A 24,883-nucleotide genomic window follows, 5' to 3' on the forward strand; every position below is an offset into this window, starting at 1 on the left:
AACGCACAATGTTTATTACCATGCACACGTTGCTCATTGCTTGTGTGCGTTGACTCTTGATGAAAATGCTTCACCAGAGCGTCGTCATGTGTTACAACAATAAACAGGGAATTGTTTTCAAAGGGTTTTCTCTCTCAATTCTGAGTGGAATACATTAGTTGTTACAAATATATTGCTTACGTGTGAGGTCTATTTCTCATCAAGAAAATTCACATTACGTAGGTTTTGAAGGATCAATTTGACTCACAATCCCACCATTGCAACTAACTTTGTTGCATTTTCATGTTTAGTTTTCTATCTTGGCTTTTAATTGGTCGAAGATCGCGATGACCCCGAATCGTTTTCAACGGTTGTATTAAAGGCTATGTTTTGTTTACGATTTCGACACAAGAGGGCGCTCGTCAACAATTTCTAACTGTCAGCGAGTAAGCAGCGGTGACCTATGGAACAAACTAAGCTTGAGCGATATCGATTTATTTTATTCACGATATATCGCCGACAATATATCGCGATATTCGATATAATCGCGATTAATGAAATTTGACATCATCAGTCTTCAAACTCCAAGTGAAAGTTGTAGAAGAGACAGTCATAACTTAAGAGAGGTGTTCTAATGACCTATTCTTCTGGTTTTACTCCAAACCTATGGGGTGCAAGATGTCTCAGCTAGCAAATACATCGCGATATTTAATTGATATTGCGATATATCGCGATTATCGCGATTATCGCGACATATCGCGATATATCGATATTTCAATTAAAACCAAATCCATCCGATATATCAAAATCGTTTCCAAATTAATATCGCGATATTTGATAATATCGTGATATCGCCCAAGCTTAGAACAAACTCCCTCCTGAAATCTGCCAGTCTCAATAGTGACATTCAAAAGTTTGTTTTTTGTTAATTCTCTATTTGTTCAGCGCCTTGATTTAGTGTCTAGGATATGTGCGCTTTATAAGAACTTTGTATTTATTATTATTATTTTGCTATTCCTATTGGTGTAGAGCATGTCATGTGAGGGTGTTTAAACGGTTGATAACGACCAGCTGGAGCTGTTTCTAACCGGTTGTTTCTATACGTTTAGATGCATACTACGCACGGGATTGCATATTATCCGAAAACTGTCTCAGTCTTAAAAAAGTATCAGATGTAAGGAGCTCAAGGATGTCGGAAAACATTACATTATTACACCTTTTAACCAAAAAGGCATTAATGAATGGGAATAAAAGACTAGTGACTCGTTGCTCAATGAAGGGCCTTTATCGCATGGGCGGTTTGAAACGGCAGTTGAAGAACTCGTCGCTACCCTTCTATTTACTTATTTGTAGTGAGCTTGGGTAATGCAATTAACTAGCCATGCATGTCCAAGGCTCAACCACTGCTCTCGGGCGACCAAGCCACCAGTCAGTCGAGTTCCTGAACCCAACCTTTGTGTTTGCCTTCTCTGATTGAGTGTGCTCTACCCCTGTTTGGAGCATCAGCTGTTCGACTCAACCCCTCCAGCCGAGACTTCTACAAGTAAATTTAGCTCGGAAACAACACATTCACACCCCAAAATACTTGCACTTAACTTCAATATGGGGGGGGGGGGGGGAGAGAGGGGGATCTATAGCATTTGTTTATCACACACACGTTTGTTATAAACGATTGGGGGGAGGGAGGGGGATCTAACACACATTTGTTATAAACGATGTAAGAATAAGCATCAGGGAAACCGTGGGAGTGAACTTCCTGGCCATCGAGGTCATCTGAGCATCCACTCGGTAGCTGCTTGCAATCACAAAACTTGACTCCACAAAATGGCGTGCCAAGTTAGTTTAAGACGTATACGGAAAACCATGCAAATTTGTGTGGATCGTTATACTTTTCTACTTTTGAAACATCTTTCTAACCAAATGCATTTTATGAAAAATGGTTTCAAACGCTTTTCATAGACCAACTCGCCCGATTCAAGGCAACGTCTCTTCAAGAACAATATTTCTGCCGAACCATAGAGTTATATAAAACTAGAGGGCGCACTGGTGATGCTTCTTGCACAAACGCGATGGGACAGCAAGGAGACACGCGTGCGCCATTCTGTATGCGCGTGGAATATCAAACACATGGTGGAGTTTGTTTTTATTGAACGCTATGCGATGCTGTTTTGTCAACTTAGAAAATGGTTGCACAAACACACGCTGTGCGATGCCAGTTTTGTCAACTTAGAAAATGGTCGCCTGCACGCAGGCCGGGTCGCGTATATAGGTCAGTGCGCCCTCTAGTTCTTCTAAATAACTCTCTGTGCTAAACTCACCTTGTGCAGTGCCTTTGGATAAATGGAGTGCAGGTTCCAGACTGTCTGGTTTGCCAATCAGGTGAGGCATATACTGGAGGATTGTGGGTAAGATGTACATCATGCTATTATTCCGATTGTTTTGTCCTTGTAACAGCTGCGACCGCAATTCTACAAATGAAATACATACTATATTAAAGAAAAATTGTTTTACCCATACACCGATGTATGTTACCATTGTATACTCAGTACTTTCCCCGAGTCCTGTGGAAAAATATCACAGGCATATTACTCGGCTGGGATTCGAACCCACGACCCTTGCAATTCTAGAGCAGTGTCTTACCAACTAGACTACCGAGATTGCCTGGTAGCCAGAGACAGTTCGAATCCTATGTTTTGGCAGCGGGTACCGCAACGATATATAATACTGTAGATGTTAAACTTGCCTCTTTTTTTTACCCGTATTTTTGAAATACATACTGTTTAAAATCATCACATTTTTGCACTTGACAAATGAACTGTAGTAAACAAGTTTCGTACAAAAAAATGACACTATGTATTTGTTTGAACCAAGCTGGTGTGGACTGGTTTTTTTAATTTATGAGCAACTACATGTACAAGAATTGGTGTAATTTTTTACATTACAACCAATGTCAGCTCTCCATTTAATTGCTTACATCTGTTTAAATATAAATTATATAAAACCCATCAAGAAACATCGCCATCTTCATGGGTATTTAAATATTGAATGGTTCCAACAGCTGTGTTGATCTTTTTTATTGTAATTAATTAGCTACTGTATCAACTATTACTACACCTCATACAATATTCATGACCTAGAGTCGAGTTCTCATTGGTCCATTCATCGTCACATGCCAGGTGTTATTTTTGCTAATTACCAAGCGTGCACGCGAGTAATCACGCACATGGGAAATGCGCACGACAAGTAGAACAGCTATTCTACTTGTCATGTGCTTTACCTGTTACAATCGTGGTGCTGTTTTGTAGATTTACACACACAAACATCGCTCTCTCTAGCGACATCCAATACACAAACTTATCATGTGCATTTTATTTCACAGTCGTCATTTTCCCTTGCTCCAAATCATGTTTTGGTAACTTAATATTTATGAAGTATAGTAAAAACAAATAACATGTCTTATTTCGCCTGACTAAGTCCACATTAGCTCCCCTTGATATAGGAACTTGACAAACTAGTTTGTCAACTTCCAATATCTCCGTGAGCTAATATCCACTTGTCACCCTCAAACCATGTTATATTTGTGTATGGGTAATAATGTTGAAGCGCCATGAGCGTCACAGCGTGACGGACCTGAGCGCTTTAAAAGTAGACATGATTATAATTATTATTTTAAAAGCAAACTACATTAATAGAAAAGTACTTACTTGCTAACTTGTCATGGTTGGTATCATACTGCAAGGATGGACCACTCATGTTTTGCCGCTTAACATCTTCTCTCATCTTGTGAATTTCTCGTTGAAGGTGTCTCACTTCTGCCTTTCTTGTTTCACTTTGAAGTTCTGTGTTACGCAGACGGACATTTAACTCCTCAAGACGAACAGTATACTCATACTCTCCATTTTCATCTAAGTGAAACAAAATTATATTGACCAAGGAACAACACATTTCATATATTATACAAATATTGACTGCTTCGAGTGCTATGGTTAAAACAATGACTCCCGAGGTGATCCCCGGGAGCGTTCTATTTTCCCGAGGTGAAGCCGAGGGAAACCAGAACGCTACCGGGATCACCGAGGGAGTCATAGTTTTTAACCATTGCACGAGTAAAAGCAGTCAATATTTGTTTTATAACACCCCAAACATTTCTAAATACTGTACTATTATTATTAAGTTACAGACCTGAATGCTACAATCCACGGACATCGCGAATACAGATTGCAAACACTTTTACTGTGCTGCATGTAGTGTCGTGCAATCCGAAATGGTTACAGACTATTAATTTATCATCCTCGTACACGCAACGGACGTCTGGGTACTGCACGCCGTGTGCTAGTCTTCAGACTAGCGCATGGCAAACCGACGCACTATCACACGGCTGTCGTCTAGCAAAACTAAGACATGTCATGTGACGCGCTCTAAACCAATGAGCAGGCAGAATACTTGCAAGGGGTGTTAAAATAACATTATACAACAAACAAGTAGCCTACTACTGTACATTCCAAGTTACAATTTGTTTTAAACTTTTTTATTTTATGCAAGTCGCCAGACCCACAAGGCCTGAAGGCCACTTCAAGGTGTGGGCTACAGTTATTTTTCCAGAGGCCATTGCCACCTACTCCTAGGGCTGAAACAAGGTTACCCCTTTTACAGTCCATACGGATGTAGGCTTGGGTATCATCAGTCTGAAGCCTGGCCGGTAGAGCAGAAAGCCTAATTTTACATAGCAAGTGTCACGACCGGGATTCGAACCCACACTCTGCTGATCAAACACCAGAGCTTGAATCCAGTGCTCTTAAACGCTCGGCCATGACATGGCCAAAATTATTTTTAAAGACCTTTTTAAAAAAAAATTGTAAAGACGTAATGTTGACAACTGTTTTATGATTGTGATTCCCTCTAGAGATAAAAGTTAGTTTCAGAACTCTACACAGTCATTTCTTCTTCTTCATTTCTAGCCTTCATAATTGAAGATAGCTGCACTGCCAGACATGAACACAAATCTGAATTATTCAATAGATTAACAACTCTCGGTAACAAGTTGTGAAGTTTTATTGGATGAGAACCATCACGTGATGTGAAACAAAGACCCATTTTCCATGGCTGCACAGTGCGGAGGGTAACATGAGTTTTGTTTTTAAAACAAAATAATTGTTGCAAGCTGTAATGGGGGTCCATTGGCTTTGTTTACCGCCTCAGGTGCCATTTTCCTCTTCGGGTGTACAAAACACTTTGGACCCCGTCAATTAAATTGTGAACACTTAACATGCGCCCTATAACCATGATAACCCACTGAAATTTACATTTGTACAGCATGGGTTGGAACAGCGGTGTTCAGACAACTCATCCGTCGGACAACTCGACCGTCCGGACAACTGGACAGTCAAGACAGCTCGACATGCTTGACCGTTCGGACAACTCGACAGTTGAGACAGCTCGACCGTTCGGCCAACTCGTCGGACCAAGACAAGTCGACGAACGGCCGTGATGGGGGCCTCCGCACGGGGCGCGCACAGGGCCGGGAAGGGGGGGGGGAGGGGGTAGGGTAGGGTCAGGGTTTGGGTTAGGATTGACTAGAGTTGTCTCAAAGTCGAGTTGTCTGAACCGCCGAGTTGTCCGACGGACGAGTTGTCTGATATCCGGGCGGAACAGCTATCAAATGCTTTCTATTCCCACTCAGTAGCTTGTTCAGATGGTGGAACTTATCTCTGACTCACTCGACTCAGTACACAAACTCAAAATACCAGCATGCGTCATACTAATTCATCTTAAAAAGGGGTAAACTTCTCATTCAATTTTTAAAGGGATTTTTAAAGGGATTTCGATTTTTAAAGGGATACTTTTTCCTAACAAAAAAACCAATGTCCACAGATTTATATTTAACTTACACAGTTTGAAGATTATGATAGTAGAAAGCTTCCCTTGAAATTTTAATTACTGAGGTGCTGTAGTTTTTGAGAAATGAGTAAAAGTAATAATTTTCGTCTCAGTTTTAGCATGTAAAAACGTATTAACCAGTTATGCTATGGTTTTGGTATAATATCATAACTGGTTTAGGGGACTTTACATGCTAAAATAATTTTGGTCCCATGAGACCAAAACTATTTTGTGTTTTCTTTTACTCATTTCTCAAAAACTACACAACCTTAGTTAGTAATATTTGAAGGGAAGCTTTCCACTATCATTGTCTTCAAACTCTGCAAGTTTAATGTAAATCTGTGGACATTTTGAAAAAGTACCGAATCCTTTAAGCAACAGCATAATGTTTCAACTATTGGAAAAATGCACATTGAAGGTTTGTTGATGATTTGAAACTTTGAATGGTGGCAATACGAATAAAGGTTTGTGGTAATACCGTGTAATGATAATCTTCTCCGGATGACGATCAGAGCATACTGATTGAAACGTTGAGTTGAAACCAACGGTTCTTTTCAGAACCACTCCAACTCATTTAGAGATTATCATTTCATGGTATAACTATAAGGAACTAAATAATTGTTTCTCCTGTAACATTTGTTTTCAGTTAGTCCATTATAAAATGAAGAAGCAGAAATTACAGGGAGGCGTTATAAAATACCAATATGATTTAGGAAATTAAAAATAGAATTAAATTTGTGTTTCAATTCAACCCATTTAGGAAAAGTTTCCGTATGGCGCCACCACTTTTTCAATCGATTACTACCTCAGTGAGATATCCCTTTTGTAAAAATGAGTGAAAAAATGGTGACCCCATACATAAAGTTATCCCCCATTCATACTCACCATTGCGATTCACCACAGCCAAAAATGAAAGGGTCAAAAATGCCGTGCAGAACACCAGCCAAAATTTTGGTGTTCTGGGACCCATGGAGGTGATTTTGAGAGACAGCCGTGAGACCATTAAGTCTCAGTCTCAAACACGTACAAATGTTAGTGCACCGAAGTAGTGGTGACGAGGGTCAGCTACGCACACATGTTGATACGAGTCCTGACGAATGTTTGATGGATGTCTAGTGCAAAATGAAGTTTTCTCTATGCCTGTATAAATTATTATGACCAGATGACAGTTGTAGCACTAGCTGACTAGGTAGTGCAGTTGACTTTATCTTAACTCTTCATTCAAATATTTTACTAAAACATACACAAGACGAACATATTTGTCTTCAAACAGTTACATTGCATCATCCAGTAGGCACGTGGACAGGGACTCAAAAGTATCTCCTTGTTTCAGCACCAGACTTTTCAAAATTGTCACAATCATTATCATTGACGATCACAATCAATGGTCATGATGGTCCCCGTCGCAGTGGTTGACAAACAAAGTGAAGATCACTGGTGATGGGATGCCTGGTATTGCAAAGTCATTAAAAAGCTAGCAAACACCACTGTCTAAAACTAGTCCTGAAAATTGCACTAATCATGATAAATTGTGACGGCACAACACGTCTTTGTTGGGCCTATATTATAAAAAGTATCATTAAATCTTAAAAGCAAAACATCACCCTCGTCTCCCAACAAAAGTGTCTGCATTTTCCTGTGTAGTACTTCAGTTTGCCTTACTTAGTCCTTGGCAGTCCTTCTCCTTGGGTCATTATGAAGAAAGGATGAAGAAAGGATGAAGAAAACTGCTGATGAACTTAGCTGTTTTGGTTTCAGTCAATCGAAGCTTGCTAGCGGAAATCCCTGTGTTCCTCGTTCGTTCAAAAGGCCGGGCGCGCGTACAGCAGTGTGGGCCGCAGTCAGTGTGAATTTGTGTAGACCAAATTGAAAGGCTGCTAGTAACGGTTTTCGTCACACATCAACATTCACTCATTACGATGGTAGCATGAACATAATGGAGAAGATAATTTATGATTGAAGAATCATTTGACATCTCTGAGAAAATTCAGGTTGTTCTTGATCATCATTCCATCTTTCATATCCCACATCTATGCACATCGGAAACAACCACCACCAACTAGCTCAAACGGTACTGCTGCGCACCGGGCGGCGGTTTGCGCAATTTAGTGATCTTGCGCAATCTGAAATTTGCTGCTGATTTTTGATTATGGCATGTTGCATGAATAACTTATTCCTCCATAATTATTGTGAGACAGATCTTAATTTATGCATGGAGGTGAAATAAAATTGTGTGCCCTGGAAATCATGAATATTATTACTTATATCAAAACCATGAAAATGAAATTGTTGAAGACAGATCTAACAACAAAACAAAACGAAACTTCCGAATTAAAATCCCCTGAGTTAGCAGGGCAATTTGAAGATTGTGCAAGACAAAAAGTGACACATACGCATTCGTCCTCCTTCCCAGAGTCGTTAGTCGATCTCGCATCTAGACTGGCGTTGTGATCGTGATGTGAACGCCATATGCACGCCAAAGCACTTATATACAACCTCGTATTCAGTGGTGTACGATCTCGAAAAAGAGAGACAGAATGCCTAGTCTTGGCCCAAGACGTAAGTTGCAAATCGCTAAAGCGCGCCCTCTTACGGCTATATTTAACCAACTTGACTGGTGAGCTTGAGATCTAGACTAGTCTTGTGAGCAGTCTACGTCTTGGGCATCATGCGGCGCTGTGTTAACTTTTTAGTTGTTTTTCTCTCTCAGCTTTCCGAGGGAACGATCAAACCAATTAAGGTGTAGTCCTTTTTCTTTACCAGAGGGGTGCTGAACACAATTTGACTTCTAATAAGTCAGTAACATAACCAAGGTGTATACCTTTTCCCATTCCAGAGAGAGGCTATTGTTTAATCCAAGGTCACTATTCCAGAGGGCGGCTGTATACAACTTGGCCAAGTTAAACAAATTCCGCAAAAAAATTGTCAAATTTTCAGATTTAGAGTAAAAGTTTTGTCAGTGATTTTTATGGTTTCGAATGATACAAAACGGACTACTGAAGACACTTTTATCATTGTGGGGAGAGTATAATAACAAAAGTTTGAAATGTTATGAGAACTTGTGAGTTTGGGTATTATTTTGGTCAGTAACTCACTTATAAACCAAGGTGTATGCCCTACCCATTAAATAGGGCGCTGTACACAACTTGACTTGTAATAAGTGAATCACAATAATCAGTGTAAACCAAGTGATTTCAATCATCACATGAACATAAATTAATGCATTCCATTTTTAAGTTGTATGCTATTGGTTTTAAAATAAATGTTTTTGACATTGAATGTTTTTTGTGCTGGTCCTGTATTAATTCCAATAACATCTTTAAAAACAAAACAAAACAATCTCCATCACTTTGAACTGACACGTTAAATTGACCAGGAAAGCAGTCTGTACTCCTTTCAGGTAAATGTTTGTAAGAAAGACCAATAGGCCTACAAGGGCTTTAAACCAGTGGACACATAATTACTCAAAATATTTTTTTACATAAAAACTTACTCGGCAACAAGCAATGGAGAGCTGTTGATAGTAAAAACATTGTGGGAAACAGCTCCCTCTGAAGTAACGCAGTTTTCAAGAAAGAAGTAATTTTCCATGAATTTGATTTCGAGACCTCATCAGATTTAGAATTTGAGGTCTCGAAATCAAGCATCTGAAAGCACACAACTTCGTGTGACAAGGGTGTTTTTTCTTTCATTATTATCTCCAAACTTTGATGACCAATTGAGCTCAAATTTTCACAGGTTCGTTATTTTATGCATATGCTGAGATACACCACCAAGTGAGAAGACAATTACCAATAGTGTCCACTGTCTTTCAACAGAAATAAAGCAAATTTTCATATACAAATATGAAGATACAAAACATTAAACAGTAACACCTCTCAGATTGTGTTTTCCTATATGTGAATTATTCTTCCTGCGTGGACATAACTGCTCCAGATTTTTGGCGATACCTCAAAAACGCTACCACCTTTTGAAATGAAGTTTTCAAAGATTACCTTCATATCATAAGGAACAAATGTAGTATTAGGCCTGTAGGATTACAACAGACAAACAGCTCCAAAACCAAAGGAATACTTTGCCTTTAACTTTAAAGGAACACGTTGCCTTGGATCGGTCGAGTTGGTCTATAAAAAGCGTTTGTAACCGTTTGTTATAAAATGCATAAATGGGTACAAAGATGTCGTAAAAGTAGAATACAATGATCCACACAAACATGCCTCGAAATTGCACGGTTTTCCTTATTACTTGTCGACTAACATGGTCGGCCATTTATGGGAGTCAAATTTTTTACTCCCATACATGTAAATGGCCGATCGTGTTAGTTCGCACGGTGAAAGGAAAACAACGCAATTTCGAGGCAAGTTTGTGTGGATCATTGTATTCTACTTTTAAAACATCTTTCCAACCATATGCATTTAATAAAAAATGGTTACAAACACTTTTTATAGACCAACTCGTCCAATCCAAGCAACGTGTTCCTTTAAGTTGCAACAAGTTTCCTTCAAAAGGAAAACAAGTAGTCCTAAAAACAAGCTTTCTTTTAAAGCCATTTTACATTTTCGGAACAGAAAAAAAAAAATAAAAGTTCACAGATTTACAAACAATTGCAGGGTTTACAGAAGGTAAATGGTGAAAGACTTCTCTCGAAATATTATTCCTTGAAATGCTTTACTTTTTGAGAAAACATTAAACCATCTATCAATTCTCAATGTCGAGAATTATGGATTTATTCTAAACACATGTCAAGACACAGCGAAACGTGCGGAAACAAGGGTGGGTTTTCCCGTTATTTTCTCCCGACTTCGATGACTGATCGAGCCAAAATTTTGACAGGTTTGTTATTTTATATAGAAGTTGTGATACACGAATTGGGGCCTTGGACAATACTGTTTACCGAAAGTGTCCAATGGCTTTAAACTAACTTTTAGAACCCTGATTCTAGACGCTTAAAAAAATATATGTGGTAACATCTTTAAGAACTATCTTTGAGTCTGGATTGATTGCACCTCCCCATGGTCTAATGGCTCCAATCTGAATTAAAGTCCTTAATAATAACAAGTATTTAGAAACGCTCCCCATAGAAAACTGTATCTCAGCACTTACAAAAAAACTGAATGAGCACACCAATAATATATTTTATCAGAAAAGCTACATACACAATATTAGAAAAAAAAAATAAGAAAAAGAGAAAAGCTTAAAAAGGATTTGGGTACTTTTTCAAAATGTCCATGAGATTTACATTAAACTTACAGGGTTTGAAGATAATGACAGTGGAAGCTTCCCTTCAAATATTGTACACTTACTGAGGTGCTGTAGTTTTTGAGAAATGAGTTAAAGAATGTGATGAAAATACGTTTGTAAATGCTTAAAATACATCTCATTTTTATGACATTGTTTTACTCATTTCCCCAAAACTACAACACCCCAGCACGTAATATTTTCAGGGAAGCTTTCTACTAATATCATTATGCTTCAAACTGTGTAAGTTTAGTGTAAATCTGTGGACATTGTGTTTTTTTTTGTCCTACAAGAAGTACATAGACCCTTTATACAGGGAAGAGATGTGTTTTCAGAAGTCCAACAAACTCCATTACTCGTTACCTATTTGCATATTTAACCATATTTGGCCCTACTCTGAAATGTATAGCCAACTAGGCTACAGTTCTGATCAAAATATAATTTAAACAGTGACTTTGCTACCAATTGGTGTCAGCAGGTATTATTACATCAACTGTACTGGCCAAAGGTTTCCTCATCAGCCTAAGCTTGCCCTCTCCATAATTTTCTCTTTTCTTGGTATTATATTTAAAAGTTTGCTATTGTTTGTTCATTAAACAAATGAATTGAACATGAGTATACACTGTTCAAGAGGCCAATCAGCAGCTTGTTAAGCCATTTTATATTAGAGGCTGCTACAGTTTATACAAATTATACACACTTTTAAGTGGTAGTTGTTTTTAGTTTAAAAAAGACATCAAGAATGCCACAAAACGTCTGCAGAGTTTAACTTGAATGCTGCTAATTGACCTTTCATCAAATTCATGAATCATCAGTTGAACTTGCATCTTATTGATTCAATATTTATTTGTTCATTTGGTTTACCAACGTGTACATGAAGGAAGAAAACATACAGGTTACATGGTGCAACTTTGGTAGCCTTAATGGGGCCAATCATAATCAAGAAAATTTTAGTGTTTTGTTTATCATTAATTAGCAAGAAATGTTTCTTACAATTAACATTTTCTTGATTAGACTTGTATTGATACCAGGGGCCAATTTCATAGAGCTGCTTAAGCACAAAATTTTGCTTAAGCAAAAAAATCCTTGCTTAGTAAAATCAGATTACTGGCCAAGACTCCACTCAAGTGTTATGCTAAAAGCAATGTATATGGCATGACATTTTGGCCAGTAACATGTGTAAAATAAGCGAGCTATTTTCGTGCTTAAGCAAATTTTTTGCTTTTAAAGCAGCTCTATGAAATTGGCCACAAGTCTAATATTGACTAGATGTCACTTTAGCTGCATATTTCGGCAACATTCTATTAAGAAATGTAATGTTAAATCAATTTTTGGGCACAGTTTAATTTAGTAAACTTGCTGTCCTTCCGTTACCGTCCTTCCGTTATCAAATACTAATCCACTAAAGTCATTGTGTTTATAATAAAATAACGAAAAATTTGAAAAATTTGAAAATTGAAGACTGGTAAAGCATAACAATATGTACTGCCACTCTTCCAGCAAACTATAACATGGGTGACTGAGCGACTGCTCTACTAACAACAAATCCAGTAGTATTAGTAAGGTTATTTTGCATGACTCCATGACCATGAGCGAAACACTTGTACCTTTTAATATGATTTTATTTCCATATTACAAAAATTTAAACAAAACCCCAAATCCTCAATTTGCAGCACCACCAACCGCACAATCTGCAGAATTAGGCGAGTTAAAAAAATGCACATTAAGAAATGTTGTTGGTGTCTGCACTGCAAGTTTAAGTACTATATAGTTGCAACAAATTAGCAACATTTGCAAACTAAGGGCTGTGTAGCGGTAGTGTAAGGACTAAGGTTGCGAGTTGTTTTTTTCTTGAAAATATACAAATGTAATACAATGATGAAAAATTGTGTATTCATATTATAAGGGCCATCCTGGTCATGGCTTTTCTCGATGTGTGTTACTCTGTGAATTGAATGGTAGGGTGGTCTCTCAAAACTAACTTCATGTAAATAATATGATTGTTTTCTTCTTTAGGCCAAGAAAAAAAGGTCCTCAAATGACAGCGGCACAGTGCAGCAAGGCACAATGCTTGCACGGGAACTGCGACAACAGATGCAGTCAACTTCTTACAATATTGAGGTATGTTACAGGCATGTTTGCTTCATTTTTTGTCAGAATATTTGTTCTATTTTGTTTGAACCTTTTTGCTTGAGGATAAATCGGGGTGTGTACAGCAAAGTGAACTCCTGTAGTGTAAAAACCATGACTTACATCATGAATGGCTGCAGGATCAGGAAGCTGCTGAGATATCTCCCGATGATGAGAAAGATTACCAAAGCATCATTGCGGGACTTCAACGAGAGTATAAGAAGGAGCGTAGCGAAAAAGAGAGACTCCAGAACCAGTTAATGTTTTTTAAAGGTTTACCTACCATTTCTTTGTGTTTTTGTAGGACCCATAGTTATCTTTTATTTTTATAGGGATAGCAAAAGTTGGTGTCAGTGTGGATTGCAGATTGCAATAATAAATTTTCTTTGGGCAGGTTAATCCAGAATCAGACCTTGCAAATTTGATCAACCTCGGGAGTAGGATTGAAGTGAGATCTGATCTCAAATAGACGATCAACGTCATGTGGGAAATGAAAACAAAAAACGGACCCCGCAAATTGAGGTCGTGCATCCCGTCTATGCCAGAAAGGTACTGCACACGTGAGTGACCTTTCATTAGTGAATTTTTGATTTACTTTTGTTCACAAAAGGTGCATCAATACGCATGTACCTGAGTGGAAACGACCGCAGTTCCTGTCTGCGATCAATCCATTTCTGTGGTCAGATCTCTTAATTATGGATCGACTCCAACTGTACTCGCAACAGTTTTTATCCCAGTGCAATAAGGCTACTTAATGATTAATACTTTTTAATTTGTTTTGGGGGTTTGCAATTTTGTTACTGTAATTGTCTCTCTGCATATTTTGCGCATACTGTTTATTTGTTCGTTTTTGTATGCCTATGTGGTTTTAGGGTTTTCTGTATTTTTTGTAATTTTTGATTGTTAATATTTTTAGACTCGCAAGCCGAAGTGAATTTCACTGTATATGTATTTATATGTGTGACAATAAACAATTGAATTGAATTGAATTGAATTGTATCTTGTGGGATTATATATAGTTTCAAAATTCATGAATTTTTGTATAATATTTATCAATTTAACAGGTATTCCTGACTTTATACAGACATTCAAGACGTTCATGGCAGAAATGCAAAGAAAGAGGACACCTAAGGTCAATTATTTTTGCACAGAACAATCTCAACCTTCCTGCAGCAGCGGTTGCACCGGAAAGAGTTGTGGTACATGAAGCTCCTTCACTGATGGATCTTGAGGATGAAGATGAAGTAAGCATTATTGTACTATTATTTGTTTCAATTCTTAAAGTGCTACACTGCAAAGATTTTTCTTTTACAACCTTGGTTTGGTCTTTTCAAGTAAGATTTTTTTTTTTTTAAATAGAGTTGGTTCTCATCTTTGAATAATGTTATTTGAGGCCTTCGGCTGGATTGGAATTGTTTAAGATGATCATCACCCACAATAATTAAGCAGTGTTCATCATCAGAGTCAAGCATTTTTCTAAATATATGATCAGAGCATACTGATTGAAACGTTTAGCTGATATTAAAACCAGATGTTCTTTGAAGGTTATTTTACCTACAAGTTGTTACAAGGTCATAAGTATTACAGAAGTGTTTTAAATATCTTAATTCAGCAGGTTAACTTGAGCTCCAATGTCAGAGTAAAGAGAAAGCTGCTAGCAAGATGCAACTCTTCTGATCCCCGCAAGTTGACATCTGAATTGATGGTGCTTTTGTTTGGCCGAGAGATGCTTGCCTCCCACTCCCTGACGGGCAGCAAGAATACAAGGGGTGTTTCAAAGCCGGCCTTGAACACAAACAAGGTTGATGCAATATTAGGTACGCAACTATTAACTCATTATCTTCTTGAATCCCAATTTCCGATTTGATGATCCTTGGCAACAACTCTGATATATTTCCTATATTGCATGGTGCAAAATGTGTTTTTCTCATGCGTATTGCGCTTGTTAATCTTTGCGCAAAGAGTTTAGCTGCAGAGTTAACTGTAAATACAAAAGTGGCGCGTTTGCATTAAATTCACTTAATGGAAGGAATGCTTCTCAAAAACAAGCAGATGGTTTTGATTCATTGATTTCCTGATTAAGTTACTGCAAAAGAATGTCTGTTTACAGCAAAATTACTTTATTATTTTTTTACAGCATATGTCACGAACAAGTTCAAGGATGCAAGTGCGGAGTCAATAAGGTTAGTGATGACCAATAAACTTAGCAATGAGGGGAAGCTACAGAAGAAGAAACTTTCCACTGCACCTGAGCAGCCAGATCCAGATCAGTAACACCTCACCAGTAGATCAGAGGCATCTCTTAAGTAGGATTTGAAACTTTGCACCGATAACGTTCGGTAAAATTGTGTGTGCTTTCAGATGCCTGAATAAAGGGCTTCAGGCTTTACGTCGTTTTCAGATTCAATTTTTTTTAGTGAGAAATTACCGCCTTCTCAAAAACTACTATACTCCAGAGGGAGCCGTTGCTCACAATGTTTTGTACTATCAACAGTTCTCCTTTGCTCGTTACCAAGTAAGTTTTTATGCTTTTGACTGATTACCAAAAATGTCCAGTGCCTTTAATATATAACAAAAAATATTAGTAATCGAGTTAATCAAATTTTCACTAACCTATGATTGCCGTATCAGTAAAAGGGAAAGTTTTTTGGACCATACACAGCATTCTTCTGTATGGCTTTATGCTAAAGTAAAGTGTTCCCACACATCGATGTATGGGTAAAAAACCAAAATTAACATAAAGTGTTCCCATTATGAAACTTTGCTCAACATGAACAAAAAATACCTTTTTAACTAATATTTGTGTCACGGTAATAAAGAAAGTAAGGTCTTTGATTATTATTATTTTCACGACGATACTTTGTAAATACATTTTTTTTAACAAAACTATTTGTAAGGAATTTGTAACCTTCAGAATTCTGTGCCAAAATAAATTTAAATTGTTGACAATCTTTTTGTCTAACATTGTTTTAGTATCATATTTTCAGTTGATTTAATTGTTGCACTTTTCGACTACTGGAGATATCATAGCCCGATCGATTGGTTTTACCATTATTTATCATTATCATACACTTGACTTTATCCCATTGGAAAGTGAAATGAAATTCCATGTTTCGCCGATCATCTCTGGCTCAAACATTTTAAGAACGAAAACGGAATACATTGTTTATTTAACTTGGGAACTGCAACTAATAACCATGTTTAAAAAAGAGCTTTACTAACAGGATAGTTTGTGTCTTTTAAAAAGACTTGTGTTTGCTTGCCAAATCAACGATGGATTTCATTGACACTTGCGCAATCTATATCAGTTATCAAACCGTGTTGTCAGTAAGTCATAACAGTGAAGTAACATATGTACAAAATTAAATGACAAGTAACTTGATGTACTAAATAAATGTTTGACTATAATCTTAACAAGTTTTAACGTTCCATTTATTTTCAGTGTGTGGCTATAGGAAGTTGCATGCAGACAGATGTAAATACAGTTCTACCATGGTTTAATGTACCCATTTTATCACAGGTATCTTGTACCATGGTTGTGTCATGGTTGTACCATGGTACATCTTACCATGGTTTTATCATGGTATCTCGTAACATGCTTGTACCATGGTATCTTGTACCATGGTACAACCATGATACTAAGTACCATGGTATAACCATGGTAAGATGTACCATGGTACAACCATGGTACAAGGTACCATGGTATCACCATGGTACAAGGTACCATGGTTTAACCATGGTACCTGTACCATGGTAAAACCATGGTATATGTACCATGGTATCACCATGGTACAAGGTACCATGGTATAACCATGGCACAATGTACCATGGTACAACCATGGTAAAACCATGGTAAACTGTACCATGGTTTTACCATGGTAAACTGTACCATGGTAGAACCATGGTAGAGTTTACCATGGTAAAACCATGTTAAACCGTATCATGGTAAAACCATGATATAACTATGGTACAGTACCATGGTACTACCATGGTACTACCATGGTTGTGTCCAAATTACCTTCGATTTGTACCTTGGTATTACCATGGTAAAATTTACCATGGTTTTACCATGGTACTTTTTTATAAGGGAGGAGGAGGAATGCAATATGCAAAGAAACTGTTGAACTGTAATGAGCCAAGTAAGATACATAGGGCTACAACAATAGACCCTTCCGATGAAATATGTAAATTGCACATAGCGCATGCGCACTAACGTTTTGGTTGGCAAAATGAGGGAACATCGTGCTGTTTTGTACACGGCTAATTGGTGCGTGACGCAGTCGCGATTGCGCGTCTGCTTAGCGCACAACTCTATGGTGTTTGCCAACCATCAGGGTCTGTACGCATGTGTGAATGTGATTAGCATATTTCATGGGAAGTTCCATTGTAGTGTCCACCATGGCAGCTGGTTTAGTGATAGCAAGATGCCACTGAAGAAGATCCTTAAGCTCATTAACTACTAGGAGGCACGACTGACAATAGACCTGTGACCTGTTTACATTCAAACCGCCCTCTGTTGACAAAACACTACATACGTCATGTTTCGCCGGGCACTGATTGCGTATAGTCAAAGTAAGATTGCGTACACTTTCTAGCTGGCTGCCAAACAGAAAGGTTTTGCCCGTTGGTATGCGCGCAAATCATAATACGGTATTCGTGTGACGTCAGAGGTCACATCGTCTATTGACACGGCAATAAAGGAAACCTCAGTGCACGAAGGTGAAAGTTTGTCTTGGTGCTTTAAAGGAAAGTGAATTTAAAGGATTGGTAGCCCAGATATGACCGTTGAGAAAGACGAGGCGAAATTTGTGCGAAAGGGTAGTATCCACCATTTGCAGCTGGTTTAGTGACAGCAAGATGTCACTGAAGAAATTCCTATAGCTCACTAACTACTGGGAGGCCGAACAAACCGACAAGACAATAAAGGAAACATTAAAATGGTTATGGACTGGTCTGCCCTTTGCCACAAAGTTTGTCTTGGTGACGTCAAGAAAAAGTGCGTTTAAGGAATCGGTTGCCTAGGTATGACATTTGAGAAAGATGAGTCAAAGTTTGTGTAAGGGTAGTAGTATCCTCCATGGCAGCTGGTTTAGTGCTAGCAAGATGTCACTGAAGAAAAACCTTTAGCTCACTAACTACTGGGAGGCACGAATGTCAACCGACAAGACAATAAAGGAAACATTAAAATGGTAATGGACTGGTCTGCCCTTTGCCACAAAGTTTGTCTAGGTGACGTCAAGAAAAAGTGCATTTAAGGGATCTGTTGCCTAGGTATGACATTTAAGAAAGATGAGTCAAAGTTTGTGTAAGGGTAGTAGCATCCTCCATGGCAGCTGGTTTAGTGATACCAAGATGTCACAGAAGAAGATACTTAAGATTACTAACTACTGGGAACCACGAAAGACAATTGATGCGGCAATAAAGGATACAAGAATTTTCATGGGCTGTTTTACTTTTTGACACAAATTTGTCTTCTTTTCGTCGAGACAAAGTGCAGTTAAAACGAGTCTAAATTTGGCCACCAGAAGTTTAACCTGCCCCGATTTCACGAAGCGCTGCGACGCGTCGCAAGTGCAAGTTGCGACCGGTTAAACGTCGTAAGTTGCGAACTCGTCGCAGCCGCAACGTGTCTTATAGGTCTGCGACGCATCGCAAACCCTATGATGCGTCCCTACTTGCGATGAGTTTCGTGAAATCGGGGGCTGGGTTGTCTGATAGAGGATAAGTGGGTGTTACAGGTGGCATTTGCAGTGAGACAAAGGACACTTCTTTTTCTGATCAAGGTGTCTAAGCGGGATTCAACGACACAATTATTCCTTGAATTACAGACTATGTTGCCACTGGATCCACAATCATATCAGACTGCTGGAAGGCATATAATTGCCTCAGTCCAAAAATGTCAAGACTTCTTCAATTGTATGATGAATTGGTGCGTCAAAGCTCTCCTGAAATCTTGATTTGGCTCTCATTGGACTTGTTGAAATAATTCCGATTATGTTTAGGTAAAATCGTCCAATTTCATCTGGTCCTAAAGTTGATTATATCTTAAGTGATAATTGTTTTTTGCACCTGTACCTTCTGAAATCTAAATGATTCTGCAAATTAACAAACCTTAATGTCCTTATCTTTAATGACACACTTATTCAGCTATATCAATAATCAAAATAGCATGTCATTTATAGATACTTCACTAGTCTAACATCCAAGTGATCCAGCAAACAATTTCTTTGCATGTATTATTGGCATTCTCATTCAGCCACACCAGGCCAAACTAGTATACCACTACATTGCAGAAGGGAACTCAGTGGTGTCCACACATTTGTTATAGTACGAGCATGTCTGAGTTGATGGTTGTGGCTATGTAGTGGCTAAGGATGTTGCTATGGGCAGCCTATACTTCAACCCTTGTTTACATGATGATTAAGCCACAGCCACTGATTCAGACCCATGGCCTGCCATTTCAGGATGTTGTTGTGTATAAACTACACATCATTATGACTAGAGTGGCTGAAACAAGCATGGCAGTCTCAATCAGCTACATCTAGCTGAATTAGAACACCACTAACAGCATTATTGATGCAGGTATAATGGGTCTTTAGTGGAATTTGGGATCTTACTTCCGGTAAACTCAATTGGCTACATCTAGCCACGATAGCTTACCAGGGCTGTGTTCCTTTTGTTTTGTTGAACATTCTCGTTCAGTCCTGATATTTTGGAGTGCTTGCTGGATTAGTTACCTCTATATAAACAGCCATGGTTACAAGTTTTGTTTCTGTCTACATGTAGCTAAAATATTAAACCGTTTTGAAAAATCCAGAATGGCATTCTCAGTTGCGTAGGACCCAGATTAGAATTCCCACTTTATTCTCAATGACAGGTACAGGTGCCTACAGTAAGTGAGATTTGGCATCCATCAAATAGTTATGGTACATGTACACTCAGTTGGCTACATCTAGCCAACATAGCACACCACTAACATACATAGACAGGTATGACATTTGGCCTAAGAGTACAAGGGCTGACCTACATGGACACACGGTGTTGGCTTTTTATAAAGCTATTTAAAGCTTTAAGTGCAGTGCAAGTTGAACTGGCTTCATTGAAAGACGGGGTGGGATTACAACGCAAAGTTCTGAGTGTGATGTCTGGGATCAGAAGATGAGGGGATCAGTGGAAGTTGATTGCAAACTTCCGCAAAATGCCACATTGCCGCTGGAAAATGAAGAGGATGCCTGTTAAGAAGGAACTTGCCCAAGCGTGTATCACAAACTATTCACACAAAGTATCCTAATATAGGGAAGGTGATAAAAGTTCTGAGCAGTTCTTCACGTCTTTTCCCTACCCGTTCTTGGTTTCTCATTTGTAAGCAAGTGCCCCAATAGTTATTTTGTTAAGTAGCTTTATTATTCTTTTTCTAAGTGTACCGTTTTTTCTGGGTGGAGAATCGGGGTAGGGTTTATGTTCCTTAAATTAGCCAGGTCTTGTAAAAAGTAGGGACAGAAGAAGCATTTTTAATTCATCATTTTAATTCATCATCATGGCTGATGGGCCAAGTCCAGTCTTTTTGCCGAATGGGACGCCAAGCATATCCCCACCCCCATGATTTGGTTGGGATGAGGGCATATCCTTCAGCCAGTGGTTTTGCCTGTGTTAACCCCACTTCGAATGTGTAGGTTCGACCCACCATCACCATCATCACAGCCGGAAGCAAGAACCCCAGTTCTGTTGATGGTGGAGAAGATGGAGGAGCAGGAGAACAGGACCCTGCTCTTAATGGTGAAGGATCTCCTTGAAGAGGTTTCAGAGAAGCGACAACATGGAGAACTGTTACAGAGATTGCTAAGGAAAATGGACCAGTGCCACAGAGGATCTTCGGCTTGGAGCAAGATCAGGAGAAAAACCACGAGTTGCCACGGGCAATGGCGTGAAATTAATGGCCAGGTGTCCAAACCCACAACAGTGTATTATAGTCCTTGTACATGTACATCAGTCAAGAAGGAGAACTCGATCCCAGTTCCAGAAGAGGCAATCCAGCCTACTCCTCCTTCCCTCAACGTGAGCTATGCCCAACGGGAAGATCCAGTCGTCGCTTGAGTGAAAGTGTTAAAGGTGTCTTGTGGGAAGAAACCTAGCCCTCAGCAGATGAAGTGGAACCAATAGCGTTCAAGAGGCATTTGCGCTCTTAGGACAATCTTGAGGTCAAGGGAGATACCTTGTGCTTTCGGCAAGGAGAAGCCAGTGTTGGAGGTTTTGCCAAAGTCTATGATGTGGGAGGTTCTGCAGTGTTTACAAGTTTTATTCCACATTAAGGGTTTTCTGGGAATTTTTCTTGGCACGTCTATCTTATTCTTGGCCCTAATTTTTGTATTGTTGTTTTCTTTTGTATTAAATTAGTTTTATTGTAATTTCATTGTACATTGTAAATTCCATTGTATACCTATAACATTGTTGAGGACAACAATGGATTTAAGTAGTGGCCAGTGTAGTAGGGGTAGAAAACCCAATGTATATTAAAATGAGAGCGAAGCTGCCATGGCGAGCTGCCGAGTGCCCGTTACAGACACAAGGAATATTAGAAGAAGCGATTGTTTCATCATTGATATTCAAAGGGTGAGGACAGTACTAAGCATGTGGTGGGCCATTCCTCACAAGTCAAATTTGACTTGTTATCATTTATTTATCAATCAATTCAATACAGAGGTACCAAAAGAATCAGGCTTGTGGTCGTTGGATCAACCAACCACAGATGAATGGGGTCAATATGGCAGATGTAGCAAAGAGTACCTCCATCATGTTTTCTGGGAACCAGTACGCAAAAATCAAGATGATGTGCCATGTCATGAAACTGGGCCTTCCATATGAGACATTGTACTACCAGATACAGCGGAAGTACTTACCGCCAAGCATCTCCAAGTTTTGAAATCAACTGCAAGAATGTGTGCTTTCCAAGAGACATGGACAAGAAGTTGTGATTTGTGGCAAGTTCCTATTCATTAGGCATAGAATGTACCTGCTACAAACAATTTATGTGTGCTTTTCAATTAGAACTTCTAGTTGCTGGTGATATTAATCCAAACCCTGGCCCAGATTTGACAGAAGGACAACATTCACCTGTAGTACAACTTGCAACAACAAAAGAATAACTTACAACCGTGTATAACCGTAATCAACTCCTGGCACTTAATAATCTCTCCCATCATGCAGCTGCTTCACCACTACCCTTCACTTTGTTGAATCGTCGCCTGAACTCGCTTCAAATCAAATCATCATCATACCGTCCCAAATATCGTGGTAAGCGAGGTGGCCGTCGCAAAAAGTGGCAGATCAATGAATGTAGTGATTTGAGTCAACATTTGAATCCAATCACAGTCATCTCGTCTCCCCGCCACTCTCCCAATAAAAGCAAGGCACCTAGATCAGCTGACATTAGTAAGTTGCGGCTTATACCACGGCAAGATGCATCCAAAATAATTTTTTGTTCACTCAACGCTCGGTCCGTCGTCAACAAAGTGGACAGTTTCATTGATTTTGTTCTGAGCAACAATTTGGATATTGTAGCCATTACAGAAACCTGGATCAAACCAACTGATAACATCACGATCAATTCCGTTACGCCAAATGGTTACTCCTTTCTCCATGCACCTAGAGTTAACAGGGCTGGTGGAGGGGTTGGAATCCTGTTTCGATCGGCTCTTGATGTAACTTTAAAAACTGAAATGACCGTTTACCCATCTTTTGAGGCTATTCATGGTGTAATTACCTCCAATTCAAAATCAATATGGTCTGGTAAATGTCTACCATCCTCCGGGTGTGCCGAATGTGACTTTTGGTCTTTTTCTGCACGATTTTGAGGGCATGGTTAATGATTATTTATTTTTTCCATCTGAAAGTTGGTGATATAATATACATATGGATAATTTAAATGATGCCAACACCATCCAGTTTAAGACTATATTACAATCTTATGGTCTCACTCAGCATATCTCAGGGTCAACACATATTCGTGGGCATTTGCTTGACCTACTCATAACTCGTGAAAATGATACACTTGTTTCTGGTATTTATCTTCATCCATTTCTTTGACCCAATTTAAAAAACAACTGAAAACACATCTCGTCAAACAGGCATTTGATTCAATGGTTTAATTATTGTTATTTTTTTTACCTTTTAGGATGTTTTTTCTCAAATATTGCATTTGTATTATTGTATTCTGTACCACATGTTCTAGATTTCTCTCAACTTAGGTTTACATTTTAATTTTTGTTGTTATTGTATATTAATTAATGCTATTGTTTGTATTTTAGCGCCATGAACACTTCTGTGGATTTGTGCGCTTTATAAGTTTTCATTATTATTATTACATGCACAATCTTTCAAAACATTTCAGTAAACAAAAAAAATTAGTTGGTGGAGCATGAGATATCAAATATATCATTTTTCTCTCAATGGTGATGCTCGTAATGACAGCCCAGGCTTCTGTGCAAGGTACTGTACCTACACTGTTCTGGATGTGGTAGATGACAGCATTCTTAGTATAGCTTTCAAGGATAAGCGACATTGTGGAGGCAAATCTCCAAACATGGAGGCCTTTACCGAGTCATTGGATGACCTGAAAGACAAGATACATGTAGTTGAAGTGTGTAGGGACTCTCACACATCATTTGCCAAGATAATGAGTAAGACACAAACATTGTAAGGCATTTTACGTCAATGAAGTACAAAGAGTTTTCCTGAAAAACTGTTCAATTCAAATCTGTAAATGAATATCAGTGCAGGCCCCTATGTGTCGCCTTCAGTTGAAGAGGAGGCTGCATGCCCAAATGTTTGCAGAAACTAGAAGGCGGCACAAGGGGAAATCACTGGTTGTGCTCGGTAAGTAAAACTGTTTTGGTTTTTGTCTGTGTTTGTAGTCAGTTGCACAGTCAAATGTTCACACTGCTGCTTCTGAGTGTCCTGTTATTACGGTTCAAACAAGACTTCTTTATTTATTTAATGCTCTGTGTCTTAGAAGTTTTATTTTGCTCTAAATTTTCAAAAATTAAGGGGGCGATCGGAATGATAGTCCCGACCACTGCGCTCAATACTTGACCTACACATTTATGGAGAACACTACCAAAGACATCCTGCACATGGAAGTTCGCAACAAACGGCAGACAGCCCTTATAAGCACCAGAATGGAGGTTGATGCATTGCTAAAGGGATTGGATTTCCTCATGAAAACCGAAGACCTGACTATAACCGAATTGATGACAGATGCCCACACCACCATCATCAGCAGAATGCATAAGTTTGATTGGCACAGATTTTTTCTTAATTGTAGGCATAAACTTTAAGCTTTGGTCATAACAACTTTGGATTTCTTTCAATCTGAAAGGTAACTGTTTATGACAAATCCTCCTAACAAGTTTGTTTGTGAACAAACAAATAATGTCATGTGCAAGAAAACTGTAGCTGAGAACCTTCAAAACTATCACTATCCATTTTACTTGCAATTAATGAAAGCATGTACAGTACTTACCTTTATCATGATGTTGAAAGTCTTTGAACCCCTCTTTGATGTTATATGGTGAATTTAAAGGCAGTGGACACTATTGGTAATTATTCAAAATAATTACTCGCATAAAACCTTTCTATTGTCAAAGACAGGCGTTTTTTTCTG

At 38.6% G+C, this 24,883-nt stretch overlaps 1 protein-coding gene across 1 annotated transcript in view; it reads right to left on the reverse strand.

The window, feature by feature from the left end:
* Nucleotides 1–7,910, reverse strand: part of LOC139935794 (alpha-1,3-mannosyl-glycoprotein 4-beta-N-acetylglucosaminyltransferase A-like) — a 33,369-nt gene extending 25,459 nt beyond the window's left edge. The window contains exons 1-3 of the mRNA XM_071930387.1: nucleotides 6,742–7,910; nucleotides 3,684–3,884; nucleotides 2,298–2,447 (exon numbers count right to left, since the gene is read on the reverse strand). Of these exons, the coding sequence (XP_071786488.1) occupies nucleotides 2,298–2,447; nucleotides 3,684–3,884; nucleotides 6,742–6,859 (469 nt within the window). The 5' untranslated portion in view covers nucleotides 6,860–7,910. The remainder of the gene's footprint in view (nucleotides 1–2,297; nucleotides 2,448–3,683; nucleotides 3,885–6,741) is intronic.
* Nucleotides 7,911–24,883: the final 16,973 nt, after the last annotated feature.

This window comes from Asterias amurensis, chromosome 4 (genome assembly GCF_032118995.1).
Source record: "Asterias amurensis chromosome 4, ASM3211899v1".
Taxonomy (NCBI): domain Eukaryota; kingdom Metazoa; phylum Echinodermata; class Asteroidea; order Forcipulatida; family Asteriidae; genus Asterias; species Asterias amurensis.